The sequence below is a fragment of the Xenopus laevis genome, chromosome 1S (assembly GCF_017654675.1).
Source record: "Xenopus laevis strain J_2021 chromosome 1S, Xenopus_laevis_v10.1, whole genome shotgun sequence".
Lineage (NCBI taxonomy): Eukaryota > Metazoa > Chordata > Amphibia > Anura > Pipidae > Xenopus > Xenopus laevis.
The window spans coordinates 71,664,191-71,684,333 of record NC_054372.1 but is presented as its reverse complement, the minus strand read 5'-3'; the positions used below and the strand labels follow the sequence as shown (position 1 = coordinate 71,684,333).

The 20,143-nt window shown below is 38.9% G+C and overlaps 1 protein-coding gene across 1 annotated transcript in view; it reads right to left on the bottom strand.

Moving 5' to 3' along the window:
- fras1.S (Fraser extracellular matrix complex subunit 1 S homeolog) overlaps positions 1–20,143 on the bottom strand; it is a gene marked incomplete at its 5' end in the record, with an annotated part of 329,350 nt that overhangs the window by 188,001 nt on the left and 121,206 nt on the right. Inside the window, 6 exons of the mRNA XM_041578095.1 lie at positions 1,925–2,059; positions 2,524–2,667; positions 8,978–9,125; positions 13,369–13,407; positions 14,136–14,225; positions 18,096–18,287. Of these exons, the coding sequence (XP_041434029.1) occupies positions 1,925–2,059; positions 2,524–2,667; positions 8,978–9,125; positions 13,369–13,407; positions 14,136–14,225; positions 18,096–18,287 (748 nt within the window). The remainder of the gene's footprint in view (positions 1–1,924; positions 2,060–2,523; positions 2,668–8,977; positions 9,126–13,368; positions 13,408–14,135; positions 14,226–18,095; positions 18,288–20,143) is intronic.

The window sequence follows — 20,143 nt, the reverse complement described above, 5'->3', positions numbered from 1 at the left end:
TTCCAATATACAGGCATCACACTGAACTGGTTTGTTTGAAGTGTGTGTTCTTAGACTAATAGTTACTTGTATCAATTTCACTTCTCTTTCTTGTGGTCAATAGTCATTGCACCTTGCATAATATTATTGCAAAGCACTGGCACTAGAAAAAAGAAATGATAATAATTATTATTTATAGTTTTTTTTAATTTTATGGGGTCAAAGAGTTTCAACAGCTGACAAACAATGGTGATAGGCCAAAGGGGTATACATATGAAAGAGTGAAGTTAGAGGTCGCCACTGTCCTCTAGAGTGAAATTCCACCACTCTCCATTAATTTCTATGGGATTTTCACTTTCACCCATTGATAAATACTCTTTTAAAAATCCCATAGAAATGAATGAAGAGTGGCAGAATTTCACTCTAGAGGACTGTGGCAACCTCTAACTTCACTTTTTCATAAGTATACCCCTTTGGCCTATCACCATTGTTTGTCAGCTGTTGAAATTCCTGGTCTGTAAAAGTTTTATTTAGGGATGCACTGAATCCAGGATTCGGTTTGGGATTCAGTCAGGATTCTGCCTTTTTCAGCAGGATTCGGCCATATCCTTCTGCCCAGCTGAATCGAATCCAAATCCTAATTTGCATATGCAAATTAGGGGCAGGGAGGGAGATCGCGTGACTTTTTTCACAAAACAAGGAAGTAAAAATGTTTTGCCATTCCCACTCCGAATTAGCATATGCAAATTAGGGTTCGGATTCGGTTGGGTATTCGGCCGAATCTTTTGCAAAGGATTCGGGGGTTCGGCCGAATCCAATATAGTGGATTCGGTGCATCCCTAGTTTTATTAAAGATGATCTTTATTTTTGAATAAAATTGAAGTTTAAATATTGATGTAAGCTGAAATAAGTTGCAGCAACAAAACTGCCAATAATAAACAATCCTACTATGTAAATGTTATATGCTTGTAATTGCTTTGGTCACATCAAAAGCCAACACTTAAGGAAAACAGAATTCTGTATAATACTATTTGTATTCCTGTACAGGTTGTTGACAATGAATTATAAGCACTCTGGAACTCAAAGCATCCTCTACCAGCTTTATATTATGCAATTAGATCAACCAAGCTGAACTAAAGCAAATTGGATTTATTCCCATGAGAACCAAAAAACAAAATTTCCCAAAGACTTTCAGCAATGGTAGGTTTGCTTACACAATCACAGACAAGATATAAGCTACAAACATTGCCTTCAGTATCTACTAGCAGGAATATAAAGTCAAATAATGTAATTTGCCCCCTCTATGAGATATTATACTAGAAACTGGGACTGAATCAAGGGCCTTGTTTATAATGTACTGTATATGAAAGAGTGAATTCATTCCAAAATGTACTGTAGATAATGTAAAACAAGTAGAATATCTGTGCAATCCTTTAATCTTTTCAAAGTGTGTAAGATTCAGATACATAATCTACAGAAATGTAGTCTATTGTCTCACATGCTGATACCACATAAAAGAAGAATTTTAAGAAACATGAACAGATGCACAAAAAGATGCATACTCTACATAAATAAAGTATAACAATAACAATAAGAGCTAAATGTAATTAACCTTCCTAAATTATATCTGTACCAGTGGAAAATACATTATGGAAGTATTTTTAAGGGGTCAACAGCCCTACCACTAAAAATCCTGCTAAGCTTTATCAGCATGCTACATGTGTCTGTCTGTGGCCAAGCAAAGACGTGACCAAATTTCATCAGGGCAAAAGCCAACCAAACTCTAAAGAGAAATGCTGATTATCAAGAAAATACTTTTTCGGCCTGTTGTCTGGGGTTAACACCTCATCGGATGAATACTAAAAATACTAAAATGAAATACATAATTTATAATCGTAAGAAATACACATACACTTAAAATCATTTGTGCTCTCTGCCATTTTACCTTTACAGCTATGATGTTGCTGAAAGTAGCCATCTCCACAGGTGGGGACACACTGGCCATGTTTCAGCAGCAGGGAACCCACGCAGGACGTACATTCTAATCCATTGTTACAGCTGGAACAGGACTTTGTACATTCTGTCAAAACAGCACAAACTAACATAACACAATTGGATGGTAATAGGGAGGTTGAAAAGGAGTACAGGTATTGGACCTATTATCCGGAATCATCGGGACCTGGGGCTTTCCGGATAACGGGTCTTTCCGTAATTTGGATCTTCACACCTTAAGACTACTAGAAAATCATGTAAACATTAAATAAACCCAATAGGCTGGTTTTACTTCCAATAAGTATTAATTATATCTTAGTTATCTTAGTACAAGCAACTGTTTTCTTACTACAGAGAAAAAGGAAATTTTGGATTATTTGATTATAATGGAGTCGGCCTTTCTGTAATTCGGAACTTTCTGGATAACGGGTTTCCAGATAACGGATCCCATACCTGTACAGTAATAATACAGTCAAGTCGTAACATTCTCCATTAAAGAAAATTAAAAGTGAAGGTACAGTGAAGAAGACTTCAGTAGTTTCTCTACTGTACCTTGACATGTTTTGCTATTTTGATAGAAGCCTGGGTCACAGTTGACCACACAGTGTCCCTTCTGGAGCAAATGAGCCTCATCACGGCAGATGTCACAGTTTTCAACAGACTGAGAGCAGGTTAAGCAGTCTGGGTTGCAGTGATCTAGCACAAAATATAAAAGAGTGAGTGATAAAAGAGTGAGATGTTAATGTTAAGATTCATATTCTTCTCTGTGGAAAAAATACATAACTATGAGGGCAGCATAATAAAATATATAGCTCTTGTTTTTTTTCTCTTTCATTGCTGATAGCATTTATATACAGCTGCTGAAAATAAGATAGGTTTGTAAGAGGCAATTAGATGTATTAGTCTATGTCAGAAGGTGCAAAGACCAAGATTATGAACAATGAATCTAGAGTTTAATTTCTAAGCACCCTTTAGAAATTGATGGCACTTGGGGAGGCACATTTATCAAGATTCGAATTTCAAATTCATGTGAGTTTTTTTAACTCACGTGAATTCGGTTTTAATCTAAATTCGATTGGGGGAAATGTATTAATAATTATTACCGACAGAAAACTTGAATCAAATTTGACCAAACTCTATTCAAATGCCAGGAATGCTACAATGAATTTGAATTATTAATGGGCCTGACTATGATAAATCTCGAAAATCAAATTTGATTTTTTAAAAAAGTTTGGATAATTCCCTAGTCAAATTTGACTGTTTTGACAATAACATTTTTTTTTACAACTTTTATGAGTTTCCGGCATACAGGATATGACGTCATTGACTTAATATTGAGGAGGATGAAGCTTCATCAGTTCGCCTGATCTTAGGTGGCAAAGGAAACTCTGGCGAAAGAGGTAACGCTCTGTAAAATTCGCACATAGTGACTTTGCCGCGTAACAATAGTTTGAGTGAAAATTTACCAGTCGATAGGGCACGAAACTGAGCTAGCGCCAGTCTCTTTCAATGAATTGTCGTCTATGCCTGTTAGTAAATTGGTGATGTCCCTGCGGATGACATTTCTGGTGAATTTTCACTAGTGACGGCTAGCACTTTACCCTTTAATAATTCTGCCCCATGGAGTTACAGACAAACCAACTATTTCTTATGCTACCATTACACTATTTCTACATTAAATTATTTAACAGGAGTACAGCTTTATGGGGCAAATTCACTAAAGCGCGAAGTGGCTAACGCTAGCGCACATTCGCCAGCGTGACGTCATTTCGTTACTTACAGGCACTGGCGTAAAATCGCTAGCGAAGTGGACCTACTCTAGCGCTACTTCGCACCCTTAAGCCAGACGAAGTTGCGCTATGGCGAAGGGACGTAACTACGCTAATTCACTAACTTGCGGATTTTCATAAACGTTAACTCTTGCGCCAGACTTGCCTTCGCCAACTGAGACCAGGCGAAGTGCAATAGAGTAGATAGGGCTTACTTCAAAAAAAGTAGAAATTTTTTCTAAGTCCCAAAAAACGCTGGCGTCTTTTCCTTTTTTAAGGGTGATAGGCTGAAAAAGATCATACATTTTTTTGGGGGTACCCTCCTTCCCCCCTACATTTCCTAACATATGGCACCTAAACTATACAATGGGCACATGTATAGGGCAAAATAACAACTCTATTTTATTTTATGAAGCTTTCTCAGCTTGTGTAATGTAATGTATTTGGTGCTACACATACGTCCATTGTACTTTAACTTGGCACCGTATGCAAATTAGGCATCGCTAGCGTAACTTCGCTTTGCATGACGAACTAACACTAGTGCAACTTCGCATTTTAGTGAATTTGCGTAGCGCTGGCAAAACTACACCTGGCGAAGTGCGGCGGAGTGTAGCGAAGGCATCGCTAGTGCATTTTTCGCTGCTTAATGAATTTGCCCCTGTGTGTACTTCTACAAGGGAAGGGACAACTTGAATAAAGTTATGTTAAAAGGGACCTGACACCCTGACACCCTAAGAAATAATTCCAAATTCCTTTCCATAAAGTTAGTTAGTCAATAAACTTTATGTAAACTATATTTGTTATTTAAATTTTGTTTTCTTCAGTCTTGGAATTACAAAATCACACAGCAGCAGCCATTTTGTTGAAATTGTCAAATTTTGTATCCCCCTAAAAATCTTGATAAACAGCTCAGATATTTAACATCTTTATAATAAGTATGGATGCTTTAATCAAGAAAATAATTTGGGTTCCATGTTTAATTTACAAAGGACTTATAAAACTTTATGTGTGTTTGACGGGTCCACTTTAATGTGTATAGGTTAACAGGGGTCCCCATAACTTTTTTTTTTTTTTAAAAGGTTTTTATTTTGCGTTTTGAACAAACAACATACTTAATAACAGACAATGTAGGCATTGATGATGAAAAGTGCAGTTGGTCACGCAGGACCACAACATATCAGATTAAGGCAATAAGGTACACAATCGGAGCATAAAGTCTGCCACGTATTAGGTTAATGTGAATATTACATGTTACTTCCAATTCTCACATGAGCGTGCTTATATAGGACTCAATTTGCTGAAAAAGCAATAGTTATATTACATATATGTTCTCTCATATACATGCATTTATTGAGACTCTGGGTCTACTTCGGGACAGAGCTCTAACCAGGGTTCCCAGATTTTCCCAAATTTTTCTGGGCACTCTGGCTATGTATGTTAGTTTTATCATCAGGAGCCTAGTATTGATCAGTTTTACCCATTGCTTTACTGTAGGGGGTTGTGGGCTCATCCATGTCTTGGCAATTTGCTTTTTGGCGTAAAATAGAAGGGTTTTTAGTAAATACCGCGTTTTATTTAGAGGTGCCAATTTGTCCACCAGTCCCAGTAGGCACACCTCTGGTGTTAGTGCTCCAGGGAGCAGAATTTCATTAGTCAGGTAGGCTATCACCTTGGCCCAGAATCTTTGTACCAGTAGACATGACCAAAGCAAATGAAAGAAGTCAGCGTCCGGGTGCTGGCATTTGGGACAGTTTCCATCGGGACTTTTGCCCATGGCTTTGAGCCTAATTGGAGTAATATATGTACAATGTATGATATGGAATTGCACTATCCTATCTTTTGTAGAGATTAGAAAGTTACCCTATTGCATCTTCCCACATACCATCATCTAGAGCAGGGACAAGGTCATTCCACTTGTTTTTTGCTTTGTTAAATGGACTATTGATGGTGGATATTAGCATCTTGTACAGCCCAGAGACAAGCTTTGTGGATTTGGGTCCCAAAGCCTGTCTTCATGCGGTTGGGTGTTTGTACAGAGTCCCAGGCTACCAAATTGGGCCACAAATGCATGTCTGAGTTGCAAATATCGTTGCCAAGCTATGTTTGGGTGGTTCAGTTTAGTCGCTAGCTGGGTAAGGGTTGGGAAGGTGCTGTTAACTAAGAGATCTGATAGGTGTCTGACCCCTAATTTTGGCCAGAACTTACAGTCCGGTAGATGAAGTAGGTGCTGCAGATTGGAGTTTCTCCATAGTATAGGGGGATGGAAGGCTTGCAGCTTTTGAAAGAACTTTAGTGGCAAGCATCCAGGCTCTTTGTGGGCAGCTTAGTGTGGGTGGCAGTTCAGGGGTGTCTTTGGCTTTCCTGTAAGGCGTATTTCTAATTGCTTCGAGAGAGCCTGCCAGCGTGGCGTGTAAAGCTGTGAGTGTGTTTTCGGGTCGGGGTTAAACCAGTTATGTTGGCTTGCATAGTAATACATTTGCAGATGCGGAAGGGGTAATCCCCCCTTATCCAATGGAGCCTGGAGTGTTAGCCTGTTGACTTTAGGGGGTTTGTTTGCCCAAATAAAGGGGAAGAGAATAGCATCAATGCGTTTAAAGAACTGCGGGGGTATCCATATTGGGCCATTCTGCAGGAAGTATAGGAATTTGGGTAGGTATACCATTTTGAATAGGTTGACCCTGCCCCAGATCATTAGAGGTAAGCCGGCCCATTGGCTGACAGTGGTTTTGAAACCTTGTATCACTGGATCAATGTTGTCTGTAACATAGTTTTGTGTGCTTGGCGAGATAATCACCCCAAGGTATTTAAAGCTGGATACCCACCGCAGCCCCTGAATTGCACCTGTTCTCTGCGCAGTTTCTAGAGTAAATAAGATTGACTTCCCTTTATTTATAACCAGACCGCTGTATGTGCCAAACTTGTCAGCTAGGCAGAGCGCCAGTGTGAGTGAGTCATGTGGGTCTGCTAGGAGTAGTAGAAGATCATCTGCATAAAGTGCAATTTTTCCCTCTAATTTCCCATATTTGAGTCCATTAATTTCAGGGGTTTGTCGGACCATAATGGCATAGGGCTCGATCACTAAGGCAAAAAGGAGGGGAGAGAGGGGGCAGCCCTGTCTGGTGCCTCGGGTAAGAGGGAAGACTCTGGAGAGAGTGTTATTGACTCTGAAATGTGCAACTGGGTTTAGGTAGAGGAGTTTAAGCCAAGCTATGAAGGTAGGGCCTATGCCAAACTTCTCTAGGGTTTTCAATAGGCAGGGCCATTCAACCGAGTCGAAGGCTTTAGTGGCGTCTAATGCCGCTATAAGTCTGATACCTCCGTTCGTATTAGTGGCTTGCATATGGGTATGTAATCTGCGTAAGTTTATAGCCGTACTTTTATTGGGCATGAAGCCTGTTTGGTCTGGGTGGATAATCGAGGTTATAACTTTGTTAAGGCGTTTGGAGAGAATTTTGACGTCTGTGTTTATAAGTGAAATGGGACGGTAGGAGTCGCAGAGGTCCGGGTCCTTCCCCTCCTTTGGTATAAGCACAATCAGTGCGGAGTAGAAGGACTGAGGGAGGGAGCCTGTATTGTGAGCCTCTAGAAGAGTGGTATGAAGTTGCGGGGCAAGTGTTTCACTAAGGAGTCTGTACCAGGCTACCGGAAGCCCTTCAAGGCTTGGGGGTCTTCCCTGATGGGAGACTGCCAATGGCGTATACTACCTCTCCTAGTGTAATTGGGCTGTCTAGATAGGAGGATTCTGCTCTGGAAAGGTTAGGAAAGGGGATTTCTTGTAAGAACTGTTCTAGTTCGGTGTCGGTGTTGACTCATGAGGTGTATAGATCGGCAAAGTGGCATGCAAATATTTTTGCCCTGTCTGTTGGGTCAGAGGTATTTATGCCTGCATTTGTTTTGATCCTGGGAATCAGTGTAGATGGTTGGACCGCTTTTGCTAGGTATGCTAAAGTCTTCCCATTTTTATCTCCTTGGTCAAAGGATCTCGGGCTGCATACAGTCATTTTTTCCTGGTAATAACCGTTTGTGCTAGTTCTAAGTTTCTTTGGGCAAGTACTAGTGCCTGGTGGTTAGCATCCTCCTCCCTATCACCGTATGCACGTTCTGCTTCCCAGACCCTCTCCTCTGCCTCAGCGACAGCCTGTTTAGCCAATTTGCGTACCCCAGCAATTGCCGAGATGAGTGTGCCCCTAGCGGCTGCCTTGGACGCCTCCCAGACCAAATTAGAGCTACTGGTTCCTGCATAAACACCCCAATATGCAGTGTATTCAGATTTACATGCCTCCATCACCTCTGTGCTGTTGAGCCACAGGGGGGATAGTCTCCAAAGAGAGTGTCCCTGCCTTGGTGTAGTGCTAATCAGCAGTTGCAGGGGGGCGTGGTCTGACAAGGCTCTTGGGAGGTAATTGGTGTCTTTTACCCATTGTGTAAAGTCTGAAGATGCGATGGCCATATCTAACCGTGACAAGGTATGTTTCCCCACCGTATGACAGGAGAATTGCCTTCCCAGGCAGTTTTTAAGCCTCCAGATGTCTAATAGCCCTAGAGCTTCATTCCATTGTTTTAGTGGGCCAGGTTGGTGTGTTGCAGTGGTGTGCCTGTCATTTTGAAGGTCCATTACCGTATTCCAGTCTCCAATAATACAGAGCGGGTTGGGGAGGCATAGTGACACCTTGGTAAATACTAGGTCTAGTGTCTCCCTACTGAAGGGGGGTGGCATATATAAGTTAACCAGTACCATTTCTTGGTTATTTATCCTGCAGTGGAGAACTATGAATCGCCCATAGTGGTCAGTGGTTAGGTCTAGGAGCTCAAATTGTAAAGTTTTACGGATCAGTACAGAAACTCCTCTGGAGTGAGTGGAATAGTGGGAGTGATAGGCATACCCAACCCACCGTTTCTTAAGTGCCAGCAATTTTTGCCCTACCAGATGCATCTCTTGCAGTAGGAGTATGTCTGGCTTGTAACTGGCTACATAATCAAATCCCCATAACATTTTTACTCATGAGTCACATTCAATTGTAAAAAGAGTTGTGGAGCAAGACAAGCATAAAAAATTCCATGGGGATGCCAAATGCTGTGATTGGGTAGGCCCTATGCTGACTGTTAGCCTACAGGAGACTCTGTTTGGCAGTACACCTGTTTTTTTCTGCAACTAAAACCTGCCTCCAATTAAAAAATAAGCACCTGCTTTGAGTCCACTGGGAGAAAGTGGAGAGAGAAATAGGATAAATTGCTACCTGTTCTGCATTGCGGGCAGCACTCTCCCTCCACTCGCAAAGCAAGGGTTCCAAGAGGACATGAGGGACACGATTGTGAGAAGCAAACAACCTGGCCTTGCTGGCACTCACACTGTCTGCATGCCCCTTCTGTCCATTTCTCCCCATTCTGAAATTGAAGCATAAATCTGTTAATTATTAATTATTTACATAGCACATTTTCCCATGACCTTGGAGCTTTATAGCAAATATGTCAGCTACATCAGACTAACAAATTATGCCAGGATAAACAGATATGTTCAAGCATCCAAGGATTTGCCACTGTAAACACCCCTATTTTAATGCCCAAACATACAAGGCCGATATATCACTTAAAACATGATGGTAGATTTGCAGTAATATGTGTAAGTGTGAGATTCAACATTTCTCAGTCAAGTTTTCTATATACTGCATTTTGCAACCACTGTATTTTGCTAATTACTCATCAGGGTAATAGGACAAGTCTGTATTTCTATTTTCAAGTGTCCACAACAAGATCGGAAATTAACAAAGGCCACACTTGATTCCATTCCATTACCGTATAAGTGTAGCAGATCAGCTGGCTTCAATGAAAGTCAACAGAAACACACATAGACATACAGTTGTATTAATTGAATACTATTTTTGAAATCTAGTAAAATCTAGTAAAAAACAACTATTAAAACTCCATAACTCCATAACTCTGCTGTCTATATAAGGGAAAGCAATCAGATTAAATACCATCTATTAGCTACATACATAACTTTTATATTTTCTAATGGTAATTCAAACAATGTCACAAATTCTGATAGTCAAGTTTGTCAGTATAGACCTTGATTCAATTGTCTGGCAGCTGTCTGAAAAAAAGACCAGTCCCTTGTACATTTTTCCTATGACTATATATATGTATCAGTATATATCGTCAGAGCACTATTTAATGAACCTGTATCTATTGAGAAAACTAGAGGTGAGTCACATTTAAAACTCTAAACAACACATCCCTTATACTGATCTAAAGCATATTCTGCAATTATACCTTTGTATCCTACTAAAAACACACATTCATTGCATGTACTGAGGATAGCCTTTGAATAAATTTAAAAGAAAACCTAATCATTCTGGTTTACTACATTTCCTCTTGATGTAAAAAATTGAACCTGTCTTCCTCTGTATGACTGATTATACTGTAAGATAAAAAGGGAAACATCTCTTAGTTTTTTTTGGATACCATACTGTACAGCCACCTAAAGCTTGAGTAGTGAGTAAAGTGGTTAATGGAATGCAAATTATTATGGTTTGAAATGAATTCTAATTTCTAACCTGTAACTGGTGTATGACGCAAGCTGTGGCTGAACAGCAAATGCCAATGTCAGGACTGCCGGAAGCACCCGACGGCGCTGCTTACCTTCCCGGCGGTCGCGCTGAAAATCCAAGATAGCAGTGCCCATGCTGAACACATGTGTGCGGCGTCGCTGCATGATGACGTCATCGCTGGTGCCGGGATTTTGTAATAAAATGGCGCCCTGGACGCTGAAACCCTGCCGAATTATAGGTCTTCAATCCTGTGAGTATCTGGGTGTATTATTGTCTGTCTGATTCCTGGTTTTGATTCCTGCTGTGATCCTGACTCTGATCCTTATCTGTCTGCCTGTTTGAACTCTTGCCTGGACTTTAACTAACAATTGTGCCTGATTCCTATTTGTACTGCATACTCGGACTTTAACTCTTTTTGGGCTTCCTCCTCGGTCCTGACTACTCCCGCTGGGAAGTAGCTCTTTTTCTAGCTGTTCCTGGTATGCTATTGAACTTGCCCGATTACTCTATTTACATAACCAGCTTATTAATATGTTCTTAGATTTAAGTAACATACAGCAGCAGGTATTATACATGCTTATTATTATTGTTAGCATAAACCAATCACACAAATGTAAAAAATATTAAAATGCTTAAAGCTGAATCAATTCTAGCATGTTCCTTTACAAAGCATTTTTTTTTACAACTCTCTGTTCTATATGCAGTAGATATCTTCCCTCACCTTAACTTAATCAAATACTATAGTATATGCATTTGCTGACTGGCTACTGTAACTGTACCATAACTGTCTGCATTCAAAATGGCTAACATGCCTCATAGGAGCTGAAGACTATTACAATTCTCTTGATTGGGTAGCTGATTCATTGTACCTCATTACTTTTTTATATATAGACAGACATCTACAACCAGAATGACAGCAACTGACACATCATATGTGGTGTAATATAGCTATAAAAAGAATGAAGTCATATGTAAAATAATAAGTAACTCTGTACACATTTAGGTAAAAGAAAGCACATGACACGTTTGTGCAATTTTTAATAATTAGCATAAAAAATGCCCCTGGTTTCTAGAAAATTCAATGAATTCATTAACAGCATGATTTTCCCAAGTTGTGCCTAATGAATAATACACCTAAGGTGTTCCCAGTACTAGAATATATGTAGAATGTAAATAACTACAAATTATACGGTTTATTTCCACTGAGACATGGCCTCTGCCACAAATGTTAAATGAACAAGGGTTAAATATTTTTGTACCTGGAGAATAATTAGATCAGTGAAAATTAGATCAGTGACTGCATAGTTATATATTCTCAATGTTTTGCAAGTTACAGTACATTTAAACATCTCTCTTCATGGACTAATTTTATGATATATAAGAGCCTAGCAGCCCGTCTGCATATTTATGTCTTTCTAATGAAAACTTTCATGTGAATTGATCTGTACCATACATTAAACTAAAACTGCTATTGGGGGAAAGTGTCGCTGCATGTTTTTCTGGGTCTCTGGTTGCCCTGTACGCTCTATGATATCTAACTACATTAATTAATTCTGCTCTCCTTTGCCAAATCATTCTATTATTTTGTAAGAAGCTTAGGGAAAAGTGGATTTGGGACAATTACCTCATGTGTTCTGAAGGAAAAAAGAGAAGCAAGAAAGGAGTGTTTTTCGGTTGCTGGATCGGGCAGAAAATGTGCCGGTCCCTTATTCATCACAATGGAGAATAAGCTACCTAATTCAGATTATGGACAAAAAAAGATCTCCATTTGAAACGTTCAACTAATGGTACATGTGCCCTTATATAATGATCTGGCAGCTTGAGAGTGCATACTGCTGGACCCTAATATGTATGACTAGTAATATTTTTTTAATTTTAGTAAAGCAAGTGGGCACAGCACAGATGAGGCAAGGTGAGACCCTGACCTCATGTAATACATCTAGGGATGCACCGAATCCAGGATTCGGTTCGGTATACGGCCAGGATTTGGCCATTTTAAGCAGGATTCCGATTTGGCCGAATCCTTGTTCCTGGCCGACCCGAATCCTTAAAATCATGTGACTTCGTCACAAAACAAGGAAGTTGAAAAATATCCCTTCCCCTCACTGATTTGCATATGCAAATTATGGTTCGGATTCGGTTCGGTATTTGGCCGAATCTTTCACAAAGGATTCGGGGGTTGCAAAATAGTGGATTCAGTGCATCCCTAAACACATCTGCACTGGAGTCGCACACCAACAAACAGTAAACTGTGCTCTCCCACAATGCACACAGCATGATGTTTCCAGGTTTAAATTGGGGGTTAATCTCTAAGGAAATGAGAATGTATAGTATGCAGGCACAGGAGATGTGCTTGCTCTGGTATATACTCCTCTGGATCCTGTGGTAAATCAGAAGAAGGTCAAGGAAGGAATGACAGCACTGCCCACATTCATTTGTGCAAGCTTCCTAATTGCTCCCGGATCGATTTACCCTTGGATGGCCCTTCTATTTGCCTCTGGTGTTAACAGGCAATGTGTATTGCAGTTGCAGTTTTCTTCATTATGACATGCAATATAACGTGCATGTATACACTTACAAATAGTGCATAGGAAATGCCTGCTTACTATATGAAAGTTAGTACACTGACAGGAGTGCAGCTAACAAGATTAATGATGCACATGAAAAATTGTGTCAGATGCAGACAACAGGCCAGAAAATTAGAGTAGATGTGGTATGCTACTTTACCACATCACTGTTGCTCTACATATACATACATATAAAAGCAAAAATGTATGTAAACTATTAGTCCTAGTAATAAAAAAGCATTACTTCTGTACCCAAAATTAACCATGACACCAGGAATGACTAGATGAATGGTTAATATTTCATATTATACATATTATACACCCTGCACACCACCATTGATTCTCTAAATGGTTTATGCTCCCACAATTACACTCTTTCTTAGGAATAGTATAATAATGAGAAATGCTTTGAAATGTACTAAAGAATAATTTTTCAGAATAGAAATAATAATACACCATAGTATTACCATGTTAGGCCAACTGTTGATATAAGTACATATATAAGTTTCTTACCACCAAATGTTTAATGCCACTCAAATCTGAATCAGAATTCTGAAAATCAGAAAAAAAATTATTTGGTGAAAAAATAATACTTTGCACATTAATGGCAAATATTTGAATAAGGTTTATGGCTCAGCTATTTGAAAATACAGATTAGTCTCCAAACTTTATCATGAAAATTTGAAGATAGATTTCCAGTAATGCTGTGCCACAAGCTGCACATTGTCAACCCATTTGTGCAAAGCTACCCTGCAATTACACTGTACATGAATAGTAAGTTTGCCCAGGTTAATTTAGGTTGGACTGCAGTAGAATATAAAAATAATAATGCAGATCTGACCGAACTAGAAGATTAAAATGTCAGCTGAACTTCAGGCAATTATAAAGCAAGGGTTGTCTCCAATCAAAAAAGTTACTTTCATAATAAAATTCTAAGCAACTTTCTAATTCAGTGGTTTCAAAGTTACATGAAAATAGAAATTGCAATTGAAAGCTATGTGCTTATCCTTTTCTGCGTTCTAGATCTGACTCTTAAGTAATGTAACGGTTAGGTCTATTAATCAGCTTGCTTGCAAAATTATTCACGATTCAAAGCCACTAGAAAAGAACTACATTTCCAAATAACTTAAGAAAATTAAAAAGTTTGATCAATGTAGACTGAATAGTTGCTTAAAATAACATTTTCTTTAATTATGCAAAACATATTTTGGATGGTGATCCCTTAAAATAAAACAACAAATATTCCCACTTTGAGAATGTTTAATTATTTCATTTCTTACCTGACTGCCACGTTCTTCATAAATACAGTAGCTTGTACTTGGCTTACATTCTGGACAACATTTGCCATCCAAATGAACTAGTTCTTTCCCCTAAGAGAGAAAATGTCCTATGTAAAAGCAATGTGCTGTATAAATGCAGCTACCATAAACAGCAGCCAGACTGTGGTGTGTATATATATATATATATATATATATATATATATATAAATGCAAATATATATTATTTTACTTGTTGGTTATCATTTGCATGACAGTTCCCATGGACACCTTTACAAATCTGTTATAGTTAGACGCAGTGGTTAGCAGCATGGAAATTAGGTCAAAAAGAGATCAGGAGTAGAATCATAGGTGGAGGGTCATTTTTTTGTTTGGGGAGGCTAATTAAAGGCATGTCCTCTACTATTGGTTTTATAGTCAAACTGCATGCAAATTCACCCAAGCAAAAAAAACACATTGTTCTTCAAATGCATAGTACCCCAGAATTAGTGAGGAGCGAATTTTTTTGCCAAGTTTCACTGTGAAAATGAAGTCCATAGACTCCATTTGTGCATCAAAAAAATTTTTTCGCCCATTTACTTCTATATATTTTGGTAAATTTCTGCCGTTCCGTGAATTTTTGATGAAACGGGTCAAATCACTACCCAGAATGCTTCATAAATGCAGTGCCAATATCATGTGTATTACCCCTTAAACATGTGGCAGAATATATGCAGTACCATTGCCATATAGAATGCCACCTGAACACACTGCAGGATATATAAATTGCCATATTAATGGATAATGCCCTGAGAACATTTGGCAGAATACAGTGTTAGTGCTAGTGCTAGAAGACACTGGGCCTCAAAGCAAAATCATATTAAAGCCCCTTGAACTTTGGGAATATGACCAACATAACCATATACTGAAAATTAAACCCAGGTCACATAGGAGAAAAATTACAATACCAATTCCATGCATAATGGCAATACAACATATGAGAAATAAAGTGTCAATTCAATGTGTCATACCCCCAGAATATGTCCAAATAAATACAGAGCCAGTTATAGATATAGTGCCACTTGGAGCACACACTGAAGAAAATACTGTGAATCTTACATATAATACACCTAAAACAACAATAAAATACATAAATCAAAATGCTATTTTTCAGAGATGTTTGGCAATTCCCTCTCCTCTCTCTGATCTGTCTTTCACTTTGTTTTTGTTCACTTTACATTGTCTTATTACAGCAATTGGGAAAAGCTTTCCAGGTATTGTTGATCTATAACTCTCAAAATGCTGCAGCCTACTTTTAGCCACAGGTGGGAGTTCTAGAGCAACATTATTTGGAGAGTGTAATTTTGCCTTTTAAACTTGGCTGCAGTAATAGGATCCCCAGAACAGCTGTTGAAATTACTCTAACAAAGCAAATCCAGATAAAATAATAAAACAAAATAATTGGTGAAGTTTGGATCAGCTGTCCTAGGGAAAGGCAGAGATGTTTCGCGGAGAGGGGTCATATCAGCACATTTCTCAAGCAGATTCATAAGCCTCAGATCAATGGTGAGTGAAAGAAGCAGAATTGAAGTGGATGGTGCTCTGTTCTGTGAAATGCATCTGGCCACTAATGCATATGGCATTGCCCTGCTGACTATTTGTCACAGATGAATTGTGGGTAACCAAACATAACAAACTACTGGTGGTCAATACAAGCTTCCCTAAACTTCCTAAACTTTCTAGTAGTTTACTGTGACTACAACAAAACAAGTGGTAGCTGGCTTACCTAAGTAGAGAAGCAAAGCAATTTTCTATTTGGAAGCAGGTAGCAACTTGGCCCCTCCTACTACATTCTTATTGGACAGGCAACAGTAACTAGCTGTTCATGATGCAAGCTAACCAATCGCAAAGTAGGCGGATGCTCAGCGTTCCATCTGCTTATTATCCAATAGAAAGGTAGAAGGAGGTTCAGTCTTCGCAAATGCAGTGTCTCCAGCTGCACTGACAGCTTTCCATTATGGAGATTCGCAATGAGTCTGTGTGACGTGTGAACCAGGGAAACGTCTTCTACATTGTCAATCTGTTCTGGAAGTTTGACACTGTTGGTTTGGGGAGGCTTAGCCGCCCCTGAGTGGAATGCACGTTAAAAGAAGGGAGGAGACACAAAATTAAGTTAATGAGCCTCTGTAATGTATTTCCACGTTACTATTGAAGAATGTTTGGAGGAGTAGAGAAAACAAACCTTCCATCATAAATACATCCTGAACCTTTTAGCATTCGGAAGGCTCTTTCACTATATATCGATATGGCATATTTACAGTACATGTGTAATGATTAATGCTTATGGTATTCTGTGGATGTGTGCAGGCAAAAACACATACTTCTAATGGAGTAAGATGTTTCCTGCAAATTTATAGCTGTAATCACAATCATTTTCCCATCTCTCAATGCAGAAACATTAGGACTGCATGGGCAACTGCACATGGGGCAAATTCAGAGGCGATTATTTACAAGTGACTAGTGGGAACCAAAAGCTTGGCCATAATAGAAATTCCAGCATTCCGCTAGCAGTTTGTGTTACAAATGCTACTGACATGAGATAAGCACGTTTCTAACGCTGAACAAAAGTGATTCCAAGAATATATTTCAAAAATATGCACGCTTATTAGAATATGTATTGCTGCCCAACAAGCAAGTTAAGGCAGCTACTTTTTAATTCTGGAATTTTAGGAAAACTTTTTTGGAGGAAAAATAGCACTTTAAATTCATGCATTGCTTTGTATTTTTAATCATGAATTAAACTTTATACCTGGGTTAAAATTAATCTGCTGAGAATTTTTAGTATAATAGCCACGTGTATTCAGTAGCTTGATCGACAAATGGTCTTCGTTCGTATATTATATATTTGCAAAGCTGGAAAAGTGACAATTAGTTCCTTTAATATAAAAAGCAATGTTAAAAAGATGAATAACAGTTGTGATACATCCATGAAGAAAGTAAGAGCAAGATGAATAACTCTTTCACCGTGTGACATAAATGCAGATGACAAAGTGAGCACTACCTGTCGCACACTGAAGTTTGGTTTATTCGCTGAATATTAATAGAACAGTAATACTGACAGCTGGATGAAAACATTATTATCATAATAAATCTTTGTGAAATCAAAGTTCTTATTTAAGTGTTACAGAAAAAGAACGGGTGCCGTGTTATCCTAGCTATGCAGTATTTAGTGGACAGAATTTGTGCAGCAAAGCAAAGCTACAGTATGCTCATTTGGTATGCTGTCGTTTGTCCAGTTACACAGTCAAAGAAATAAATAGGCTTCTGGACTGTGTAAATGAAGGAATAGCTCTGTTTGTCTAATAGACTTGATATTAGACAAATACAGCAGTAACTGGGATAATTGCATGATAGCTTGCCTGATAAGGCTATTTGACTTTTCTAATATAATGAACTTGTGTAAGAACATTCTCAGTATAATATTCTTTTTATACTCGTATTCATTTACTTGGAGAGCATAACATCAATCATGATGATATTTGGTGCCTCATTTACATATATCAACCACAGCAGTAGTATCAGAAGTGTGATGTGCCCTAAGGTGCATTTAATTCAACCACTGTATGAAATGCACCTTCTTTGTATGGACTTCTAAAAACAGACTTGATTGAGGGATTGAGAGCAGATTTACACATTTCAGTATTATATCGCACAAGTGCAGTTACCCATGGCAACCACTAGTTTACTACAAGTTGGAAAATGAAAGCAAGGACAGACAAATCCACCTAATTTGCCTACAGCCTGTTCTCCAACTGAGAGAACTAAATTCTTTATTAATTTATGCATTCCTCTGCACTGGCCACAAATAACCAATGAAAAAAATTACATTTATAACATCTTTCTTTATCAATTAGTTGCAGGACATGCAAGTCAGTGCTAAAATAATGGAATTAGCTGTGCTGCTAATTTAATCAGCTCCCTTACCCATGAGCATTCCACTTTGGCACACTGGGCTTTCTGGCAGGTGACTTTCCCTCGATCACACAAGCAGAAATCACAGGAACTTCCATTCCAGAGATCTCCATGATACCGCATTGAGCCCTCATACAGACAGCTTCCTTTAGATGGCAGACATTGCTCACAGCACTTGCCAGCACGCTTTACCTTTGTCTGGCCCTGATAAGAGAAAAAGAAAAATCTGTGGCTCCACTGGCACCCACATTTACATTACAGATTATATGACATAACACTTTATACACAATAAAGGAGGTTCCGCATAAATATTCGGAAGGGGTTCTGAATTGTGGGGTTCAGTTGTACGGGCTGATACATTAGATAGCTTTAAGAAGGGGTTGGATGGCTTCTTAGCAAGTGAGAGAATACAGGGTTATGGAAGATAGCTCATAGTACTAGTCGAGTTGATCCAGGGACTAATCCGATTCTTTTTTTGCCTTCCAACGGATCAACTAGCAGTTAGGCAGGTTAAAATAGAGTTAAAAAGGTTGAACTTGATGGACGTGTGTCTTTTTTTAACTTAATAAAAAACTTAATAACTATAATATATAATATATAGACACACAGGTCCCGGCCCCTACTTTTTTAGAGTCGGATACGCTAGAAGCGCGTCCTCCATTACCCCCCATTACAAACCGAGGAAAAGGTATCCAACGAGGAGGGGTAAGAAGAGGCAGGTCGCGTCAACATTGACCACGTCAGTATTCAACCTTTCGGCACATACTTTGACTGATGCGGAGTTATCTCTTTTACAAAAAAGGTTAACCTTTGTACCCTCAACGAAATTTGACCGATTCAAATGGGACATTGACTTGTTCAGATTTATTCGGACTTTAAATTTGAAAGAACATTTCTATGGTGATAATCGGGATAACTCTAATGTTGTTAATGATTTGAGATTGAAAAGCACTTATTGTCCCCCTACACAGAATGTGGCAATTAAATTGTTTAAGCAAGCAATGGATCATGAGGTTGATAAACTTTGTATTAACCCCAAAAAAATGCATAAGAATCTGACAAGGGCAGAAACCTTAGCAATTGAATCCCTGCAACAGGATACCTCCATAGTCATCCGCCCTGCGGATAAAGGTGGGGGAATTGTTATTTTAAATTACAGTGACTACAGAAGGGAACTTTTATCTCAACTGGCAGATGGTAAGGTATATAAACGGCTCAAGGAAGATCCTGTAACTATATTTAAAAATCAAATTGATGCAATACTGCGAGCTGCCCTTGATGAGGGGTGGATTAATCAAACGCTTCACGATTTTTTACGCCAGGATTTTCCTATTTGTCCGATTCTATATGCCTTGCCGAAAATCCATAAAAGCTTAACTTCACCCCCAGGGCGACCTATTATGTCAGCAAGAAATGGTCTATTACATCCTTTGGGTACATATTTAGATCAGATGCTACAGCCGGTGGTTCAAACAACCTTATCCTATATACGCGACACTCCACATTTTTTAGAGTGTATCAAGAATCTTGTTTTACCCAAGGATGATACTTTGTTGCTGGTCACTATAGATGTGGTCAGCATTCCACATGGTGAAGGTTTAAAGGCGGTGGAGAAATCCCTTAGGGAATTTAATGATTATGATGGTCCCCCGATTGGTTTCATAATGGAACTGCTGACCATGTGCCTAAATTTTAACTATTTCCGATTTGAGGGGGATTTTTTTCAACAGATCTCAGGGACGGCAATGGGGGCCCCGATGGCCCCCTCATATGCAAATCTTTATATGCACCAGTTTGAGATAACCAACATTTTTCCCAAATTTTACCAACATATAGTGATGTATAAAAGATTCATCGATGATATTGTATTGATCTGGAGAGGGGGTGAGGCAGGTTTCAAAGATATGATGACAGAACTAAATAACTGCTCTGCTTCCACCAAATTTACTTCTAAATGTGGCAGGGAGGTGGAATTTCTTGATTTATTTTTAACCATTCGAGAGTCTGTTGTGGAATATTCTTTGTTCCGCAAAAAAACAGACCGAAATACTCTTTTGCAT